General features: G+C 40.3%; 1 protein-coding gene across 1 annotated transcript in view; it reads right to left on the reverse strand.

Moving 5' to 3' along the window:
* The window catches only part of bckdhb (branched chain keto acid dehydrogenase E1 subunit beta), a 44182-nt gene that overhangs the window by 17523 nt on the left and 10076 nt on the right, over nt 1-16583 (reverse strand). Inside the window, exons 7-8 of the mRNA XM_072678860.1 lie at nt 16294-16391; nt 14594-14704 (exon numbers count right to left, since the gene is read on the reverse strand). Of these exons, the coding sequence (XP_072534961.1) occupies nt 14594-14704; nt 16294-16391 (209 nt within the window). The remainder of the gene's footprint in view (nt 1-14593; nt 14705-16293; nt 16392-16583) is intronic.

Here is a 16583-nt window from a genome sequence, read left to right on the forward strand (position 1 = left end):
TAGAGTACCCAATTTATACTGAGCAGGAAAAAAAACTCAGTCTACAAACTAAAAACATGTTTTTCCACATGTTTAGTGTTCATTTTTTCCAGATACAAATGTTCACACTTAACATGCAATGATCGATTGTGCAGAAGAGCATGTTTTTTTTTGTTTTTTTTGTGTTTTTTTTGTGTTGTTGGGGGACAATGTACATGGTTAAAAAAACCTTTAAAAATTTTCTTTTAACTTCACAAAACACAGAAAAGAACTCCTAGTTATGCATTTAAAAGGATCGGCAAGTCCCTGAGTCTATATAGAACCACGCTCTTGAATAATCTTCAGAGACACTGCAAACTGTCTCAGTTTTTGACTGGGTGTTTTTCATTCTTTTATTAATTCTGTCATTTTTCCCCCTGCCCCTAATCATCTTCAGTAAACATAAAAGCCATTCTACTCAGTTCATCAGAGTGTTTTGTCACATTTGTAACATTTTCCTCCTGCATTTGCATGTTGCAACTTGTTTGCAAACCTTCACATACAAAAAAGTCCCATATTGCCAAATGACATTTTGGCTGTATGGCCCAAGCCTAGGTCTGTGCAGTGTAGGAATGGTGTCAGTCACCCTGCTCCGATCTCAGAGTGTCCTCCAGAGTGCAGGCCATCAAAATGTGACAGGAAGTAAGCTCTGAAATATTCTGCCGCCAGTGCGGAGTCAGCCTGCCCACAGAACACTGTCTTTGAGCGGTCTGTGTGCCTTTAATTGGAGGGCCACCGCCGGTCATAACTCATACGCCACCATGTGATCTCCATGACAAATAGAGTCCCGGTGCAGCTTGACTTCTTACACAGCCTTTTAAAGTGGGCAAGCACGATTAGTGCACACACACACACACACACACACACACACACACACACACACACACACACACACAACTGGCTGTCAAACAGCCTGCATGTCAGGGGAGACCTCAGACAGAAATAACTCTAAACATCACATAAAGTCCCATTAAAGTCAATTCAGGCCAGTTAAAGCCTGACGTGCTCTACCTTTAGTTCTTACAGTACATCACCACCCACCAGCTTCGACCACAAACCTGAGGGAGGGAAACGGACTCATTAAACACACTGTAAACAGCATTAACTTTCTCCAGTCAGCCACTGACTGCAGAAACAGTGGGAGTGCTGGGAATTTTTTCAAGTTTGTTTTTTCCCCTGCCTCTAGAGTAGGGCAGCAATGACCTCCAAACACTGGACATACCACATAAGCTCAGCTGAACACGTCTTGTCATCTGCTTTTGAGTGTAGATCTTAGCCCCTGAGTGACTGCTCGGATTGCCCTTATTTGTTTGTGGTGTTCGCAGTAAATGGTTTACAGGATTCTGGGAAATATCAGATGCCTCTTTTCTGTCTCGGTCAGACAAAAAGCGGAGAAATACAGTGTGTCTTATCCTCTTCATACTTAACCATCCTAGGCTTGCTTTCCAAAGGGCTACCTCCAGAAGGTTTGGACAGAGGCCACAAAGGACACTTTTAGCTCTGGGATCTGAAGCATGACCTGGAGCGCAGTTCAGTCAGCCCATGATTACACCAGAGCAGGGGCCAACACCGGCCTCACTCCATTCACTATGGCTAAATGGAGCTTCTCCTCAACACGCGCTGCCCCCATCCATGAGACAGAAACAACACCCCCCCCATCTCCCACGTGCATAAGGCAGTCTGCCTTAGGCCAATCCCCTTCAGGATCACTAGTACATCCACAAAAATAAGCTCCTGGCTTTCCGCGAGGGCCCTGCTATCTGCCTCAACGGTGACCTCAATGATCTCAATCTGTCCAAAGCACTGTCCAAAAACTTCAACCACCACAAGTGGAAAACAGCAAAGCAAGCAGTACATCTACTCAATAGCCAAACATAATGGGGTTCGATGCTAAGTGGCCAGCAGCCCTTGCTGAGCATCCAGACCTTGCCTGGTCTCTCGCTCGCCCGCCCGCATGCACACATATGCACAAACACTCGTGTGCAAGGGCTGACAACATTAGGGCTGCAATTTATGATGACTTTGATTTACGAGCTCCTGCTCTCGCTGGCTCCGGTGACAGATCACGAAGGACAGAGCGCTTGTGAAGAGACAGACTGATGAGAAAGCTGCTTCTTATTGAGAGTACAATCGCTTTAAATTTCACAATCGAGTAACACGCCGTAAGCATGCAGGAGTCATGAACCTAACAATGAAAAGAAAGTCACTGAAAAATCAGGAACCACTCGTCCTTTTTCCTCACTTCTATGAGTCTGTTCGGACGGCCTACTCACTTCCAGCGGTGACACAGAGAGGAATTTTAGAAATCTCACGAGTGCTGAACAGAGGAATGTGAGTGCTGGCTGAGGCTGCGGGAGTGTGAATGGAAAAGCAGATCTATTGAGAGGAACGAAGGAGGGAGAAAAATACTGCAAGTGAAGGTCCAGAGCACGTGAGTGAAGGCAGGAAAGAATGACACTAAAGAGACAAAAGGAAAGCAGAACGTAACGTGAAGGAAAAGGAGTGTCAGAGAGTTGAAGGAGGCAGTCTGCCATGAGTCAGCCTCACTGTAGGCATTTGTATACAACCTGTCAAAATTCCTGACAAATACAGCCTGTAGGTAGCATGCCTGGCATCAAGCCACGGCGCCCATGTTGCGCAGCACTCTGTGGACTCAGCCCGCCTGCTCCCTCACTTACTCCTAGCGCCCCGAGGGAACCTTTAGAAAAGCCACAAGGCTCTTAGGGCCCACTAAGCAGGTCTTTAGCAGGAATACGAGGATTATGTGTGTGGACCACATAAGAAAAAAACAAAAAAGTGCAGTAGGTTTTCGGGGCAAGTGTCAGGTTACTCCACATTTCAGCCTGCCCAAGGAGCTGATGCCTGGATCAGCCGCTGAAAAACAACCATGAGTAATTTTCCACTGATATAACCACCAAAACAACACCGCAATACAACACGAGAGAGTTATGACATTCTGACCAACCGGCACGCACTGCTAGCTCCCCATTCCCCACCTCAGCCGAGCCCAGCTGGCCAAGTCAGACAGATGTGGATTAATAATGTAATTATATACATCAGCTTTAATAATAAAACATGCAGGATGAAAACCAAGCCACTAGCCTTTATTCTACTGCCATTTTTACCAATTGTTTCCAATGACTTTCAAAAGCAACTTGCCAAAAATATTATAGTTGTGAGTCGCTGTCAGCAGATATACACTAACCTTGTGACCCGCGCCTCAATAACAGCATCCCTTTGAGGTAAGCATGGCTGCTAATCGTTAGCAGGGCGTCTTATATAAAAGTCAAAGCTTTAGTCGAGCATATTGACTAAAAAACAAGTGGTTCTGCTGTGATTTCTGTAGCAACTACAGATTGCAGTGAACAATCTACAACACTCAACATCTGATCTTCTGCCACAGAGGGCAGCTTCATTCAAGCTTTTTAATCAGAGGTTATTTTGCAACTAAAGCAGGAAATCTGGAATCTGATGCCTAATCAGCATTTCAGCACTTCATCAAGATGAGGAATTCAACAGAAGACAATGGGCGACGGATTGGCGAGCTAGCTCGGGCTGGCTGTAAATAACGATAATTGAAAAATCCTGGAGCAGCTTTGGAGCCAGGTTTATGTTTGTTTGCTTTGGTTTTAAATAATCGACTGATATCCAGACTAATGAGCGAAGGATCTCAGCCAGGACTTTCAATGATTGCTCAAACACACCAGCTGCAAAGCTTCTTTATCCAGTAAACTAAAAGGTGGCAAGTTAGGCTGTGTTTAATAATGACATTCTGAAATACTTGCTGAGTAAAATAAAATGAGAGCGAGGCAAAACCTAACACAGGAAAGAATGTAACATGAATTTATGAAGTTTAACAGATTCAAAACATGATTTTGGCATCATCTCACATTCCCTTTGCAACATCTATAATAACCAAGTTTATTTGTTCCTTTTATGTTGTGTATAGGTCACAGAACTCAATACTGAATCATTTTGACTTATGGAACCTAGTGAGTGCTAGCAAATGTACAACATCCACATGACAGGGCTAGTTTTAAGTGTTTTAAGCTTTCCAAAAAGGAGAGAAAAGGAGGAGTGGTCCTACTACTACTTGATAGAAATCTATATTTATAGCAGAGCCGATCTTTGTGTGCTGGCTAACTAGCGATACTGCTGCAGCAGCAGTTCGAAACGAGTGGTGGCGGACTTAGCATGTGTCATAGGTGATCATAGTGTTCACCCTCCTAGTATTAAGGGCATTGCTAATGATGATGGGAGTTGAACAAGGACTGGGTAACTGGCCTTCCAAACGGTCTGGAAAACGGGGAGAAATGTTTTGGACAGGCCCGATATTGCTAGACTTCTGGATAGGAATCTTCAATACATTTCCGCTTATTTGGAACATGCTGAACCTAACCTCCTAACAGCCCTATTCGGGGTAGTGTCATGATCCCTCCATAGGTGAAAAAGAGCCAGGCCACCAGCTCACAAAAACTGGTTTAAAGAAATCATGATATATCTTGAAAACCTGAACATATTAAAAACATGAAGAGGATCAGTTATGACATTATATCAATGCTGGTAACCATTTTGAGGCTCAGCATCAGCATAAAGGTTTTTAAAAATATATAATTTTTTTCTCCTCAGTTTTTATTTAATTTAAATCATTATATTATATTTATATTAGGATAAAAGAGGAACTCAAATGTAGTTGCATTGTTTGAAAACCAAAGTTTGCAAACTGCCAACACAGAAAGGTCATGCAACGCTCTTCTTCTAATAAGATTAGAAGATTACACAACATACACATTTTGTTCAAAATATTGAGAATATACAGAATTGTGAACCTAGTACTGTGAATTCAATCATGGCATCATGAGTATTGTTATAGCCCAACTACTCATTCTTTTTGCTGTACGTTTTCATGCACGAAATGTTCAAACTTTTGTATGGTTCAACAAACATAAAATTGCATTAAATAAATTGTGTTGCCAATGATTGATCAGACATCTGAGTTTTAGTGATTGTAACTAGTTTCCCAGTCTACAGAAATAACCTGCATTGATTTATATGATTAATAACAAAAGCCGCACTGAACAAACTATGTTGAACAAAATTTCTCTGCAGTCTTCCAAACACAAATACCTAAAGTATAAATAAAAAAAAAAAAAGGGGGGGTGACACAGACACTGCAATGCAGTGCCAGACTACCATGTGTGGCTGTATTAAATTATTAGATGATGTGTAATACCAAGGTACTTTGATTATTTATAACACACACACACACACACACACACACACACACATTTATTTTAACGATAAAGTTAATCAAAAGTCTTTGCAGTCTTCTATACTTTTCTTTGTTTCAAAATAAGTGCAACGACTTATCAGAGAGCATGCACAACATATAGACAACTATATAGGCAGCAGCATTCAGACCTCCAGGGGAGAGAGTCATGTTGCATGGGAACCACTAATGTAAAGTGATCTTTATTCAGCATGTTTCACTCTTGGAAAACCATGACAAGCAAGTGAATATTAATGGTTCAACAGTCTACACAAAAATACAGACAGATGTTAACTTGGGTTGCGCGACAGTTGAACAGCAACTCATGTACTGCCTCCAACACACACACTTTCCAAAATTAAAACAACAAACGCACAAAGCGACATTCTTTGACACTCCATTTCCTTTAAGACCCGGAATCACCTTAAACTACCCACTGAACACATGGGTACTGTATGCACAAACCACTGGCTGGCTCTGAGAAGCTACCTCACAAATTTAAGTGTTTAATTAATAAAGTGTGTTTAATGCTGGTAAGAGCACTGAGGCGCTTGCTCCAGTGTATTTCCACATGGCCTTCCAAAGACCTGGAGACTGGAGTCAGACCACATTGTGTTTGCAAAAGAACACAAATCAACTGAGGAACATGGCCTATTTTTTCAAGTCTGAGTCAGAGACCAGAAAGACTGAACAATGGGCCCGCACTGGTACAGCTTTTTCCAGGCCAGGGAGCTTAGCATGTCGTCCTCTAAAAGCACTACCAAACATTCTTCCAGCTTCAGTCTTGTAGATGATCTGAAGTCAAGTACAGGGCAGACTCGCCATTCCGAGGGAGACTATGGAAATGCTCATAAAACGGGCATTTGAAATACATGCTGGAGGCCAGTCCAGAACACAAAACGCAAGCTGCCTCTCTTCAGCATGCTTGCTCAATTTTGAAAGAACGTTCAAGGTGTTGGCTTAAAGTGGAAACCTTTTGCCCCGAGCCTACAGGTAACCTTTTATATTCAAAATGCAGCCTTGTTTTTCCTAAAGAACTACTTTTGACACTTAAAAGCGTGCTGCACTTTGAGGGCAGATAACAGCCTCTACTTCAGCAGAGGGAGCTTAGAGAGGAACCTTTGAATTTTCTCTTTTGCAGGGCTTTGTGATGTCTTGTTTATTCTTCCATCTTAATCACTTTTAGACCTGCTGTGATATGAGGGTTTGAGGGATGCAGAATTTATATATGCACCAAATTATCCCAATTACTTGTACTAGAGGCTAGTGAAATGTGGTGTGGCATTGATCTGCTGCATAATAATAGAAACATCTTGATGAACTGATCTTTAGGTTTCCATTCTGTCCAGCCAGAGCAGAGATTATCCAAGGAGTAAAACACATCTTACACCAAATACAATTTCATACACCCTTTTATTAAGATTCTTTGCAGCCATAAGGCTTTAGTTTCAGTGGAAAGAACAGTGAGACGCTTCCTTTAATATTACATAACAGATGGTTTTGGGGAATTGTTACTACACAAGTGAAGAAGGACTTCCATTTAATATGGGTTTTTAACACACTCCCCCATGCAAAAGAACTTCTGGTCTATCATTAAAGCACCACCCTGCCTTTTAATATGGTTTCATATTATTTCCACCTGGCTTCCTAACAAATAAACAGGTCTGCACTTTGGCTTCTTTCAATAAGATCTGCGTTATAATGCAGAAGCACTTAGTAAATGAGGCGGACAGGTTGATAAGGTGGGCTTTGTGCAAACGGAGGGAGGTAGGTTAGGCGAGTCTGGCACGTAGTCAGCTACCTTGATTCCTAGAATCACAAGGACACTCTCACACACACACACTCCAATTCATTGTATTTATCATTACAAGACTTATTCTAAAGTCTATGCACAACACATACCACAGAGTGTTCCAAAAGGAGTTCTTAAATGGTGTAAGCCTTTATTAAAAGATTCAACAAGCTTAGCCAACAGTACTGAATCAATACACAGACCACCAACACCCCCCCCCTGTCTAAAGTAGAGATGCAATATTTGGATCGGATATCTGTCCCAAAAATTAGCTGGATCAGGGATCGGATAATTAGGCTGATCCATGGGACTGATTCTTTCACTTTAATTTATTTGTGACGCGTGCTATGCCATACATCAGCAGGACGTGTGCAGCTTCACAAACTCGTATCACAAACTGGAACATGGAGAGAGCCATAAACCAAGACATAAAGAAAGGCAAGATTCTAAACTTATTACCATATAGAAGCTTTTTCTCTTTCTACAACACCATTAACAGTACCATTTCAAATCAATGCAATACACTGCCATGATGTGCATTAAAAGTTATTATTAGAAAATGATAAATCCTTTTTTATACATACTTTTTCATGTCTAGATTACTTTGATGAGCCTTAGGTTTTGGTACATCCAAGAATTTAGTGTCACCGTGAGGTGTGAACTGGAACCAGTGTTTTATATGTTTAACTTTATTTGTGTCAGATATTTTACAAGTGCAGAGTCTGCAAAGCCTGCAAAATATGCCCCAACAAAGGAACTTTGGGAAGTCTTGAGGAGCAGCACAGCTGGAGCATTGGAGACTTCAGAGCCACCAGAAAAGTGGGGTAGAAGCAGCAGCAGCAGAAGCAACAGATAAGAGCAGCTTTATGAAAGAATTTGATCAAATCCTGAAGGAGTGGGAGGATCCTGATGCGGCAAGCAGCTCAATCCCTGCTGTTGATCTGTATAGATTTTTAATGAGAAAACAATCACTGCTTCAGACAGTTCATATCAGTACTGAAGAGTCAACAAAGATCTTGCTGCTGCAAAATACCTGTGCCTCTGCACTACTGCAGAAAGTGAAAGACTGTTGAGCACAGTTTATTTGAAGAAGTTTGACTTCTTTTTTATTTATTTTTTTTATTTTTTTTTAATTATTTTTATTTGAATGCTGGGACAAGGTACTGCACAATTGTTTTACAAAGTTAGTAAAGTAATTTAAGTCCTGATTCCTTAAGTCTCTCAAAATGTATGCGGAACCGAAACTGTTGTATGGGTGCATCCCTAGTCTAGAGTGCAATTCAATTGTGTAACTGCAAGTTACCAGGCATAGGTCACCAACGTTTATTTGTGACTGAAAATACAGCTCACCTGAGGCCTGTTTTGGCATGCAGTGTAGCAAAACTCAAATGTTTTTCATTTCGTCTCATTTTATTTTCAGTCCTCCCGAGAATCACTTACTCTGGGCATGTGTTGCTAAAAATGTGAAGACGTTTAGCTGTACAAACTAGCTAAGAACTGGCAAAGGTAGCAATCTGCTTCACTGCTGAAAACGCTGTGAGTCATCTCACTTACATAGAACCAAGGAAACTAAGGTCAAGATGAGGACACCTGAAGAACAGCATTAACAAACTATAGCCAAAGCTTTACTGTGGCCAAAAAACGTGAGAGCCCAAAGCTCATATGGAGTTAAAAGACCTTCCACTCTAGAGCGCAGGAAACCAAAATCCAGCCTTTATACAACTAGAAAAAAGGAGGGGGGGGGGGAGACAAAAAAAAAAAAGTCTACATGCCCTTCCAATATCCCTCCCATATAGAAGTCTAACACTCAACACGTCAAAAAAAGCCTAATCTGTCACCCAGGGCAGGCACAGACAGAAGTGACTCACTTGTACACTCCAGCAGAGCAGGGGGTCAGATGGGGACACCATACGATAGGAGAAACAAACGTCAGAGGGTAGGAACTACGTGTGTTTACAACTGCAGACAAGATTAGCAGATTCATTAAATCAGTTCAGTGTTTCTCCCAAAACTTCCACAGACTGACCCTTCACGTTCATTTGTTCAACATGTGTGTTCTCATTAGTGATTCAATGAAAAAACAAACACTTCAACATCTAAGGCAAAAAAAAAAAAAAAAAAAAAAAAAAGACAAAGAACCACCAATAGGCAAAAGTCCTACAGCAGATCATCGTAAATTCTGGCAAATCCAAGCCATTTTACACAGGTCTTGACAGGAATTCAGCAACACTGTATAAATACATTTACCATTTTACCATGCGTTTAACTGGGGGTGGGGGTGGGGGGGGGTGTGGGGATGCAGGAACAGTGAACCTCTGGGTTCCAGGCACATCTTGATCCCGTTAACCAGGCGAAGCAGGAGCGTTTGCTTTGGAAAGGTCGCTTTACTGTAGCGACTTACAGAATATGGAACAGTCAAAACAGCCTTAAAAATAAAGGGGGTTCAACCTTAAGATGGAAACAAAACTCCTATTGTAGCAGAAGCTGAGCTCCTTCCAAGTCTCACTGCCTGCTGGCCTTCACGCTGCAAGAAAAGTGCCATCCCCAGTCAAAACTAATAGACAGACAGCTCAATAATGGACTACAGATCCCCCATCGCTACAGTCAAGCTTAGAAACAGACTGTTTAGCACAACTACCTAAACAATCAGCACATGACCCTTCAGCTAGAGTACCTATTCCCATATGCTAATAAAACCTGGTGCTTAGTCATTGATTCAGATGAAAGGCTGACTCAAATGACTGACTCAAGCTTGGAGACCCTCTTTTATTTATCTAAAAACACCACCGAAAGAGTCCTGGTGGCGAGTCCTAATTAAACATGCATGTTGAAATTATGGTAAGTAAAATCACATGGCTACAAATGCTGAGCATATAAAGTCATGTCACTCACTACACAATGTTTTTTTCCTAAGAGACCAAACATGGTCAAGTCAAACATTCTATCAATAAACTCAACTTGTTTGTTGTTGAAATTTTTTAAATTATTCATTTTCAAAAAGATGGCAGAACTGCAATATACACCATTCTCTAAATTCATACACTGTCACTCAAATGCCAAACATCCCAAAAGCCACACAGTGTTACAAACCAGTTGTTCTCAGCCAACGGTGTAAAATGGTTGTTTAATAACCAAATTTTTAAAAGCATGCTTATTTTTACATATTCCTGAAAAACCTTTCCATAAAGGTGAGTAAACGTCTGCGTTTGGAGCACTGGCTTGGCTTGGTAGGGCGTAGAATGGAGAACCGTTAAGAGCTCAGTTTCTAACAGAGTGGCTGAGCTGCTAAAAAGCATTCAGATGCTTGAAAACGTTTCTATACATGTAAATGTATAATTAAAGTCAAACTGGATTGCGGCTTTCTTATACATACGGTCAGCTCTGGCATGTTCTTCCATGCATTTGGTAGCTGCCCTGTTTGGCTAACTGCCCTGAAATCAGGCTTGGAGTGACTGCAAAGCTAGATTTAAATATTAATATAATTCAGATTTTACTGCATCTGGCAACTATTAAACTTTAGTTTTTTGTCAGCCCTACGCTTCTGCTAAAGAATTTCTACAAAAAAATATATATATATATCAAATGAAGAAAACTTTAGTAAGTACCTCCCTATTCATTTAAAACGGTTATTTAAAAATATAATAAAAATAAATACAAAAAAAGGAAGGAAGGAAAAATGGAAAAAAAAACAACAACAAATAATGCACATAAATTTTTGCTCATTTTTAGTATCACAAAATGTGAATACTGGCAATTTTCATTTGTATTTATTTATTTAGATTTATTTATTTATTTATTAAATGTAGTGCCCCCATCTTTCCCCCCCATTAAAACTATTTATGCAAATGTATGTGGCAAACAGTAAGATTTTCAGCTTATCATTTTCCAAACACAAAGGTTCTGACTGGTTGCCTTGTCCTGACAACACATGCCATGCTATGTCCCTTAAATGAATAAATAAATAAAGTCCAGGCCAAAACACACACATGGGTGGATATTAAAAAATTGGTTAATGTGACACCATTCCATATATGAACAGTATGGAAAGGAGGTGAACAAGGGGGTGAATATAACAGAGCTTTAAATGTTAAATTGTTTGTCTCTATGATATGAGCCCTTTAATGTGGAGTTAATATTTCTTTGATGCATAAATAAAATAAAATATGATAAGCGATATTCATTCCAATTCATGCAATTTTGGGAACAAATCTAGAATAGCTGTTGACAAAATGTTCTTTCAGAAGGACAAAGTGAGTGAAGAACAAAATAAAATGGAAACAAACAAATAAAAGTAAATAAGTTAAAATAAGGGGGAAAAAAAAGAGAAAAATAAAAGGAAAAATATTTCCACATTATATCATCTAGGCCACTGGTCTGGCAAGGATAAACTGGCCATTTTGTTTATCCCTTAAATGAACGACTATTACATTTACTGAACAGTTCCAGACACCAGAGGGAACAAAAAACAGCTTTTCTCAGTTTTACTGCAATTTCAGCCGATTCCTTTTGTCAACAAGCAGCACGTGTATATATAGATCGCGGAGTTGATTACCAGTCCTGTGGATCATCCAGAGAAAGCAACAGGAAACCAGAAACAACATGTTACAGTGCAGTCCCGTTTTAATGACCGGGATGCTGATCCACAGACGAGACCCACGTCTCCATACATGCAGAGGACACCGAGCTGTGTGTATGAGCAAACTCTGACTCACAGTGAGCTGGAGACTCAGTCACACTCAGTTGGACTTGATTCCGTTTTAGCATCTGGATCTAGTTCATAAGGTAATGCAACAACTAATGAACTCTAGCCAGGTCATTAGATTCAGTTCAATGTCTGTAAAGAAATGCAAGCTGAATAATCAGACTCTTCAAATGTTGGGATAATTGTGACCCTTCATTTTGCTATTAGAAAATGCCCAGAGTTGAGGGCTTCAAATAAAAGTAAAATAGCATGGCACAGACCATTCTCATGCATTCTCCACACAGCTGTTCTGCATCGACGTGTCCATGTTTGAAAAACATGAGATAATAACCATCAGTGCTCGGAGCACTCACTGTTTGTGGACTGTGGAAAAGGTGATTGAGTTTAGACATGGATGAGAGTCTGAAAAGATATGTGCAAGAAAAAAAAACGAATTAAACCTAAATATTCCTTGGGGGGGGGGGGGGGGCTTTGGGCTCTCAGATTTTACTTTGGGCTCGAATATAAGGCTTTGTCCTCTAAATATGTGCAATCTGAGCCTTAGTTAGGTGAAATACAGCCTGTGCTGTAGTGTTTGATCTGCTAGCTAACGAATTTAAGCTAAAGGGTCCACACACAACACCACTCGCTCGACTTCGCGATCTCAGAAAAAAGGTTTAAGCACAGACAATAGCGTTAGCACCACAGCAGTCAGAATCACAGCTGTGGTGTGATGTGTGTACTCAGTGAATGTGTGGCTAACTAAGCTATGGTTCATTTAGCGAATGGGCAAAAGAACACCACAGGGAGCTACCATTTCAGCCTCATGTCTAATAACAGTATAATTACTTCTGTACATTTGACCAAGCGAAAAACAGCAGAAGAACTAAACAGTGTCAGTGTAATTGCATATCATTGTATTTTTGCCATGTCACCAAAACTTTATTTTAAAGCAGCTAACAACCAGCAAACTTAATAGACCAAACTGCTGAAACCAAACTGGCAGACTAGATGACTGTTAAAAATAAAAAGCCAGAACCAGTCAGTGAAGGTGAAAGACCAATCAGTGTTCATTAGGAGTTAAATTGCAGCAGAGAGCATAAGCACACATCCCAGCTACAGCAGAAAGACATGACAGTTGCAGGAAGGTTCCTTAAACAAAAAAAACAAAACAAAAAAAACACCACCCTCTCAAAAGGACCTTTAGTGGTGGCACTCCAAGCCTCTGCTTCATAAACATGAATATTAGTGTCTTTAAAGAATATGCACACATCACGCAATAGCCTTCATCATTGTTTACAGCCATGTGGGGAGACATTACGCTCAAAAGAAATTCTGAGCCATTAGAGGAAGCACACTCATGTCCCTCCATGAATAAGCCAGCTTTCTGAGCTCAACATGGGGTGGTCTTCCCACGCTACCTCTTTATGCTTTTAAGGATGCTCTTGGAAATCATGTCTCAGGCCATAAGCATTAGTAATGGTATGTTTCCAAACTTCAAATACATAAGTGCTTGTTTCTGAGAAAAAGTGGTTCAAAACAAACTTGTTTTGTAGAATTCTGTTTTAACTATTTTTGTTTACTTGATCATTGTTTTCATCTGTTGGTCACACAAGCCTATAAAATCTATAAATACAAATCTTCTGTTTCCAGTGGATTTAAAGCTTTATGACAGCTTTAAGAGATTTTTGCATTTGTTTTCCCTTTACTATGACCTTAACACACATCTGGATACAAAATGTTTCTGCTTTGAGTTTTGACACAAAGCAAAAGAAAAAAAGAATTGTGCCAAGAACAAACAATTGTATTTTCAAACTCATTAATCCCTCCTTCCCCCACAGGTAATTGTTTAATTCAAGACTTTATCAGAGTTACCAATAATGCAATGTTTGATTAAACTTTGGAAAAATCAGAAAGTGACACGTCTGCTCCTACTTTTTCTTTCTTTCTTAATTAGAACCATTTAAAAAGGGAACAAATAGAGGGGGAAAAAAAACATCATATGGAAAAAAAAAAAAAAAAAAAGAATGAAAAGGTGTTGTTTAAGCAAAGACAGCTCCCCAATACCCAGGAGCGCCAAAGAACACATTATCGTCAACATGCTGTTCAGTTTCATGGAGTCTATTTAATAGGGTGATATTTGAATATCACTTTGTTTATTTGAAAAGACAGCTAAGAACAAACAATCCGTGACAGACTAGCAGCCATTTTCAGTCTTGCTGCCAAGACAATAACACGTGATAGATTCCAATTGGTCTGCTATTTTCTCCGCGCCATCCTCAGCTTCAGAATTTTGAGTTAGCAGTCATTTAACAGTACATTTGTCAATGAAAAGCTTTAAACCTGTTACATGCTGCCTCCGAAAGCTCAAAAAAAAAAAAAAAAATTATATATCACAACCAATATTAAAATACCAGGATTTGATCAGACATTTTCCATACTGCTTGGTTTGAATAGAATGTAAAATATGGTTGGACAGGGTTGTAGCTGAAATATGCTGCAGATTACATACACAAAAATACTGGGAAGATGTAATTTTGTGTCTGGGGCACTAACACGCTGTGTCAAAAACAGGCCTACAGATCATGAAGTATATAAACTTTCACATTGTGTGTGGCATACAACTGAAGTGTGAGCAAGATTATGTTCACGCTTCAATTTCTAAGTAAAGAAAACTGCATAAGGACAGACCACAGATAAATTTTTTTTTTTTAAATACAGCTTCACGATATGCAGTTTGAGTAATCAAGATTAATGGGCTGTTGATACTGTGCTTTGAACTGCAACAGCCTGTGTGCACATGCTTGTGTGGAGGAGAAAGATCATGCCCTACCTTGCATACTGTCTCTACATCCCATGGCAAAATGGTTTGCAGGTCAATGACCTCACAAGACACACCAAGCTTCTCCTGTGCCATGGTAGCAACTTCCCTCATTACGTGGACCTGCAAAGCAGAAACAAAATGATTGAGTTAAATCACCTCCCAATCAATAGATTAGAATATTTCTGGCCCCAGCCTGAAAATGCAACGAATGACGCAACGATGCAACTTTAAAAGCTTCATATGGAACTTTAAAAACGCAACCATATAGCCCTAAACCTGTGATGCAGGAGAAAATGGTTGTTTTAATTGTTTGATATGGAAGGAAGCTAAAGCTGGGGAAGAAAGCTTGTAGCCTGGAGGACCCCCTGCCCTGCACAATTTAGGGTTTCGCCTGCTTCCATCACACCCCATACAGCTAATCACCGAATTACTGGGTTAGTTACATGCACACTGTGCCAAGAGGACAAGACAAGCAGCAACATTACCTAGTAAGTCTCAGGAATAATTACAAAAATAATAAAAATAATAAAATTACAAGGTTATCTTTACAGTGCTAAAAACAAAGCCGTGCTATGCTTCTTGGCTTCTGTGAGTTTAAAACTCGCAGTGATTTAAACCATTCAATCACACAAGAGCTCTGTATCTTTCCACAAACCCACCAGAGAAAAATCTGTGTTTCATTCTGAGGTGAAGAAACAGGGTTGTAAACAGCTTAAAATGCTCAATGAATGAATTCTATACCTTTAATTTGTATCTACATTATTTATTTACATATATCTGTATTCTCTTTATTAGTATTTATTTCTAATGTACAATACAAAATTAAAACAATTCTCTGAGAAAAACCAACATTATTATTAGAAACATCTTTTCTTAAGTAAGGATAAGGCAAAGAGAAACACAGCTGAAAACGCAGGAGTATTCCTTTACCAGATTATATCCAATTTTAAAACTGATCTTTATATAGTATGACGCATTTGGCTTTTGCTTTAATAAACTCTACGTCAACGTGAGACAAAAGAGGACAGGGCAGAACAGTCCACTTCTTACATTACTGAGCTTTAAACACTGAGGAACTCGTCTGTTTTACTGCATTAACTGCCTTAGCGCCACAGATTGAGTTGGAGTGCTGATGAATAGGAGGAGTAATGGAGTGAGAAAGAGGAGAGTGTTTGTTTCGCAACAAGCTTTGATTTCCACCGTTTCAATAGATTTCCCCCCCCCTCCACAAAACACTGGCGTGAAATGAGGTGATTTCCTTGCTTTCCCCTCATGTTCCCTTACTCCCCTTTGCTCTTTGGTTAAAAAGTAAATTATCCTGCAAGCGGGATAAACCTGTCGAGTGGGAGCGCTGAGGCTTTGGACACCCAGAGAGCTATTGAAATCATAATCCCATCCTGCACACAGAGGAGATGAGAGGGAGAAAGAATCGGCTGAGCAGACGCAGCCTGTTCACACAGAGGAGGGGAATGCAGTTGGTCAGGGAGAGAGGTCAGCCCTGTGTCCACTGGCTGCATCCCTTGGCGCTCCCCTGCTAAGAGAGCTGAGCCTTTCTGATGGAGCTGCTTTAATCCACGGTTCTGCTTTTTACTTGAAAATGTCACAAAGCTCAGAGTCTAAATTAGAGTCCACTCGGCCCGCTGCACCATTCCACACGTGTTGCTGTGGCTGAACCTGTTTACCCTCCTCCTGCTGCTCGTGAGGCCTACCTGTGTTCCCCAGGCAACCAACGTGACATCACTTCCCTCCTGCACGACCTCAGCTTGCGATAGTGGGATGTGGTATGGTTCGGTGGGGACCTGCTCCACTGCACAAAGAAAACAACAAGAAATGGAACACGCATGAGAACATGTTTAAAAATATATATTTAAAAATGTCCAGCCAAGATAATTCTCCCTTATATCTGGATATCCTCATTAAAATAATGAGGTTTTCTTGGCAAGGACAAAAATAAAAGACCCAAGTCTCCAAAACCCAATAATAAAAGAGTACAAGTCAA

The sequence above is a fragment of the Salminus brasiliensis genome, chromosome 5 (assembly GCF_030463535.1).
Source record: "Salminus brasiliensis chromosome 5, fSalBra1.hap2, whole genome shotgun sequence".
Lineage (NCBI taxonomy): Eukaryota > Metazoa > Chordata > Actinopteri > Characiformes > Bryconidae > Salminus > Salminus brasiliensis.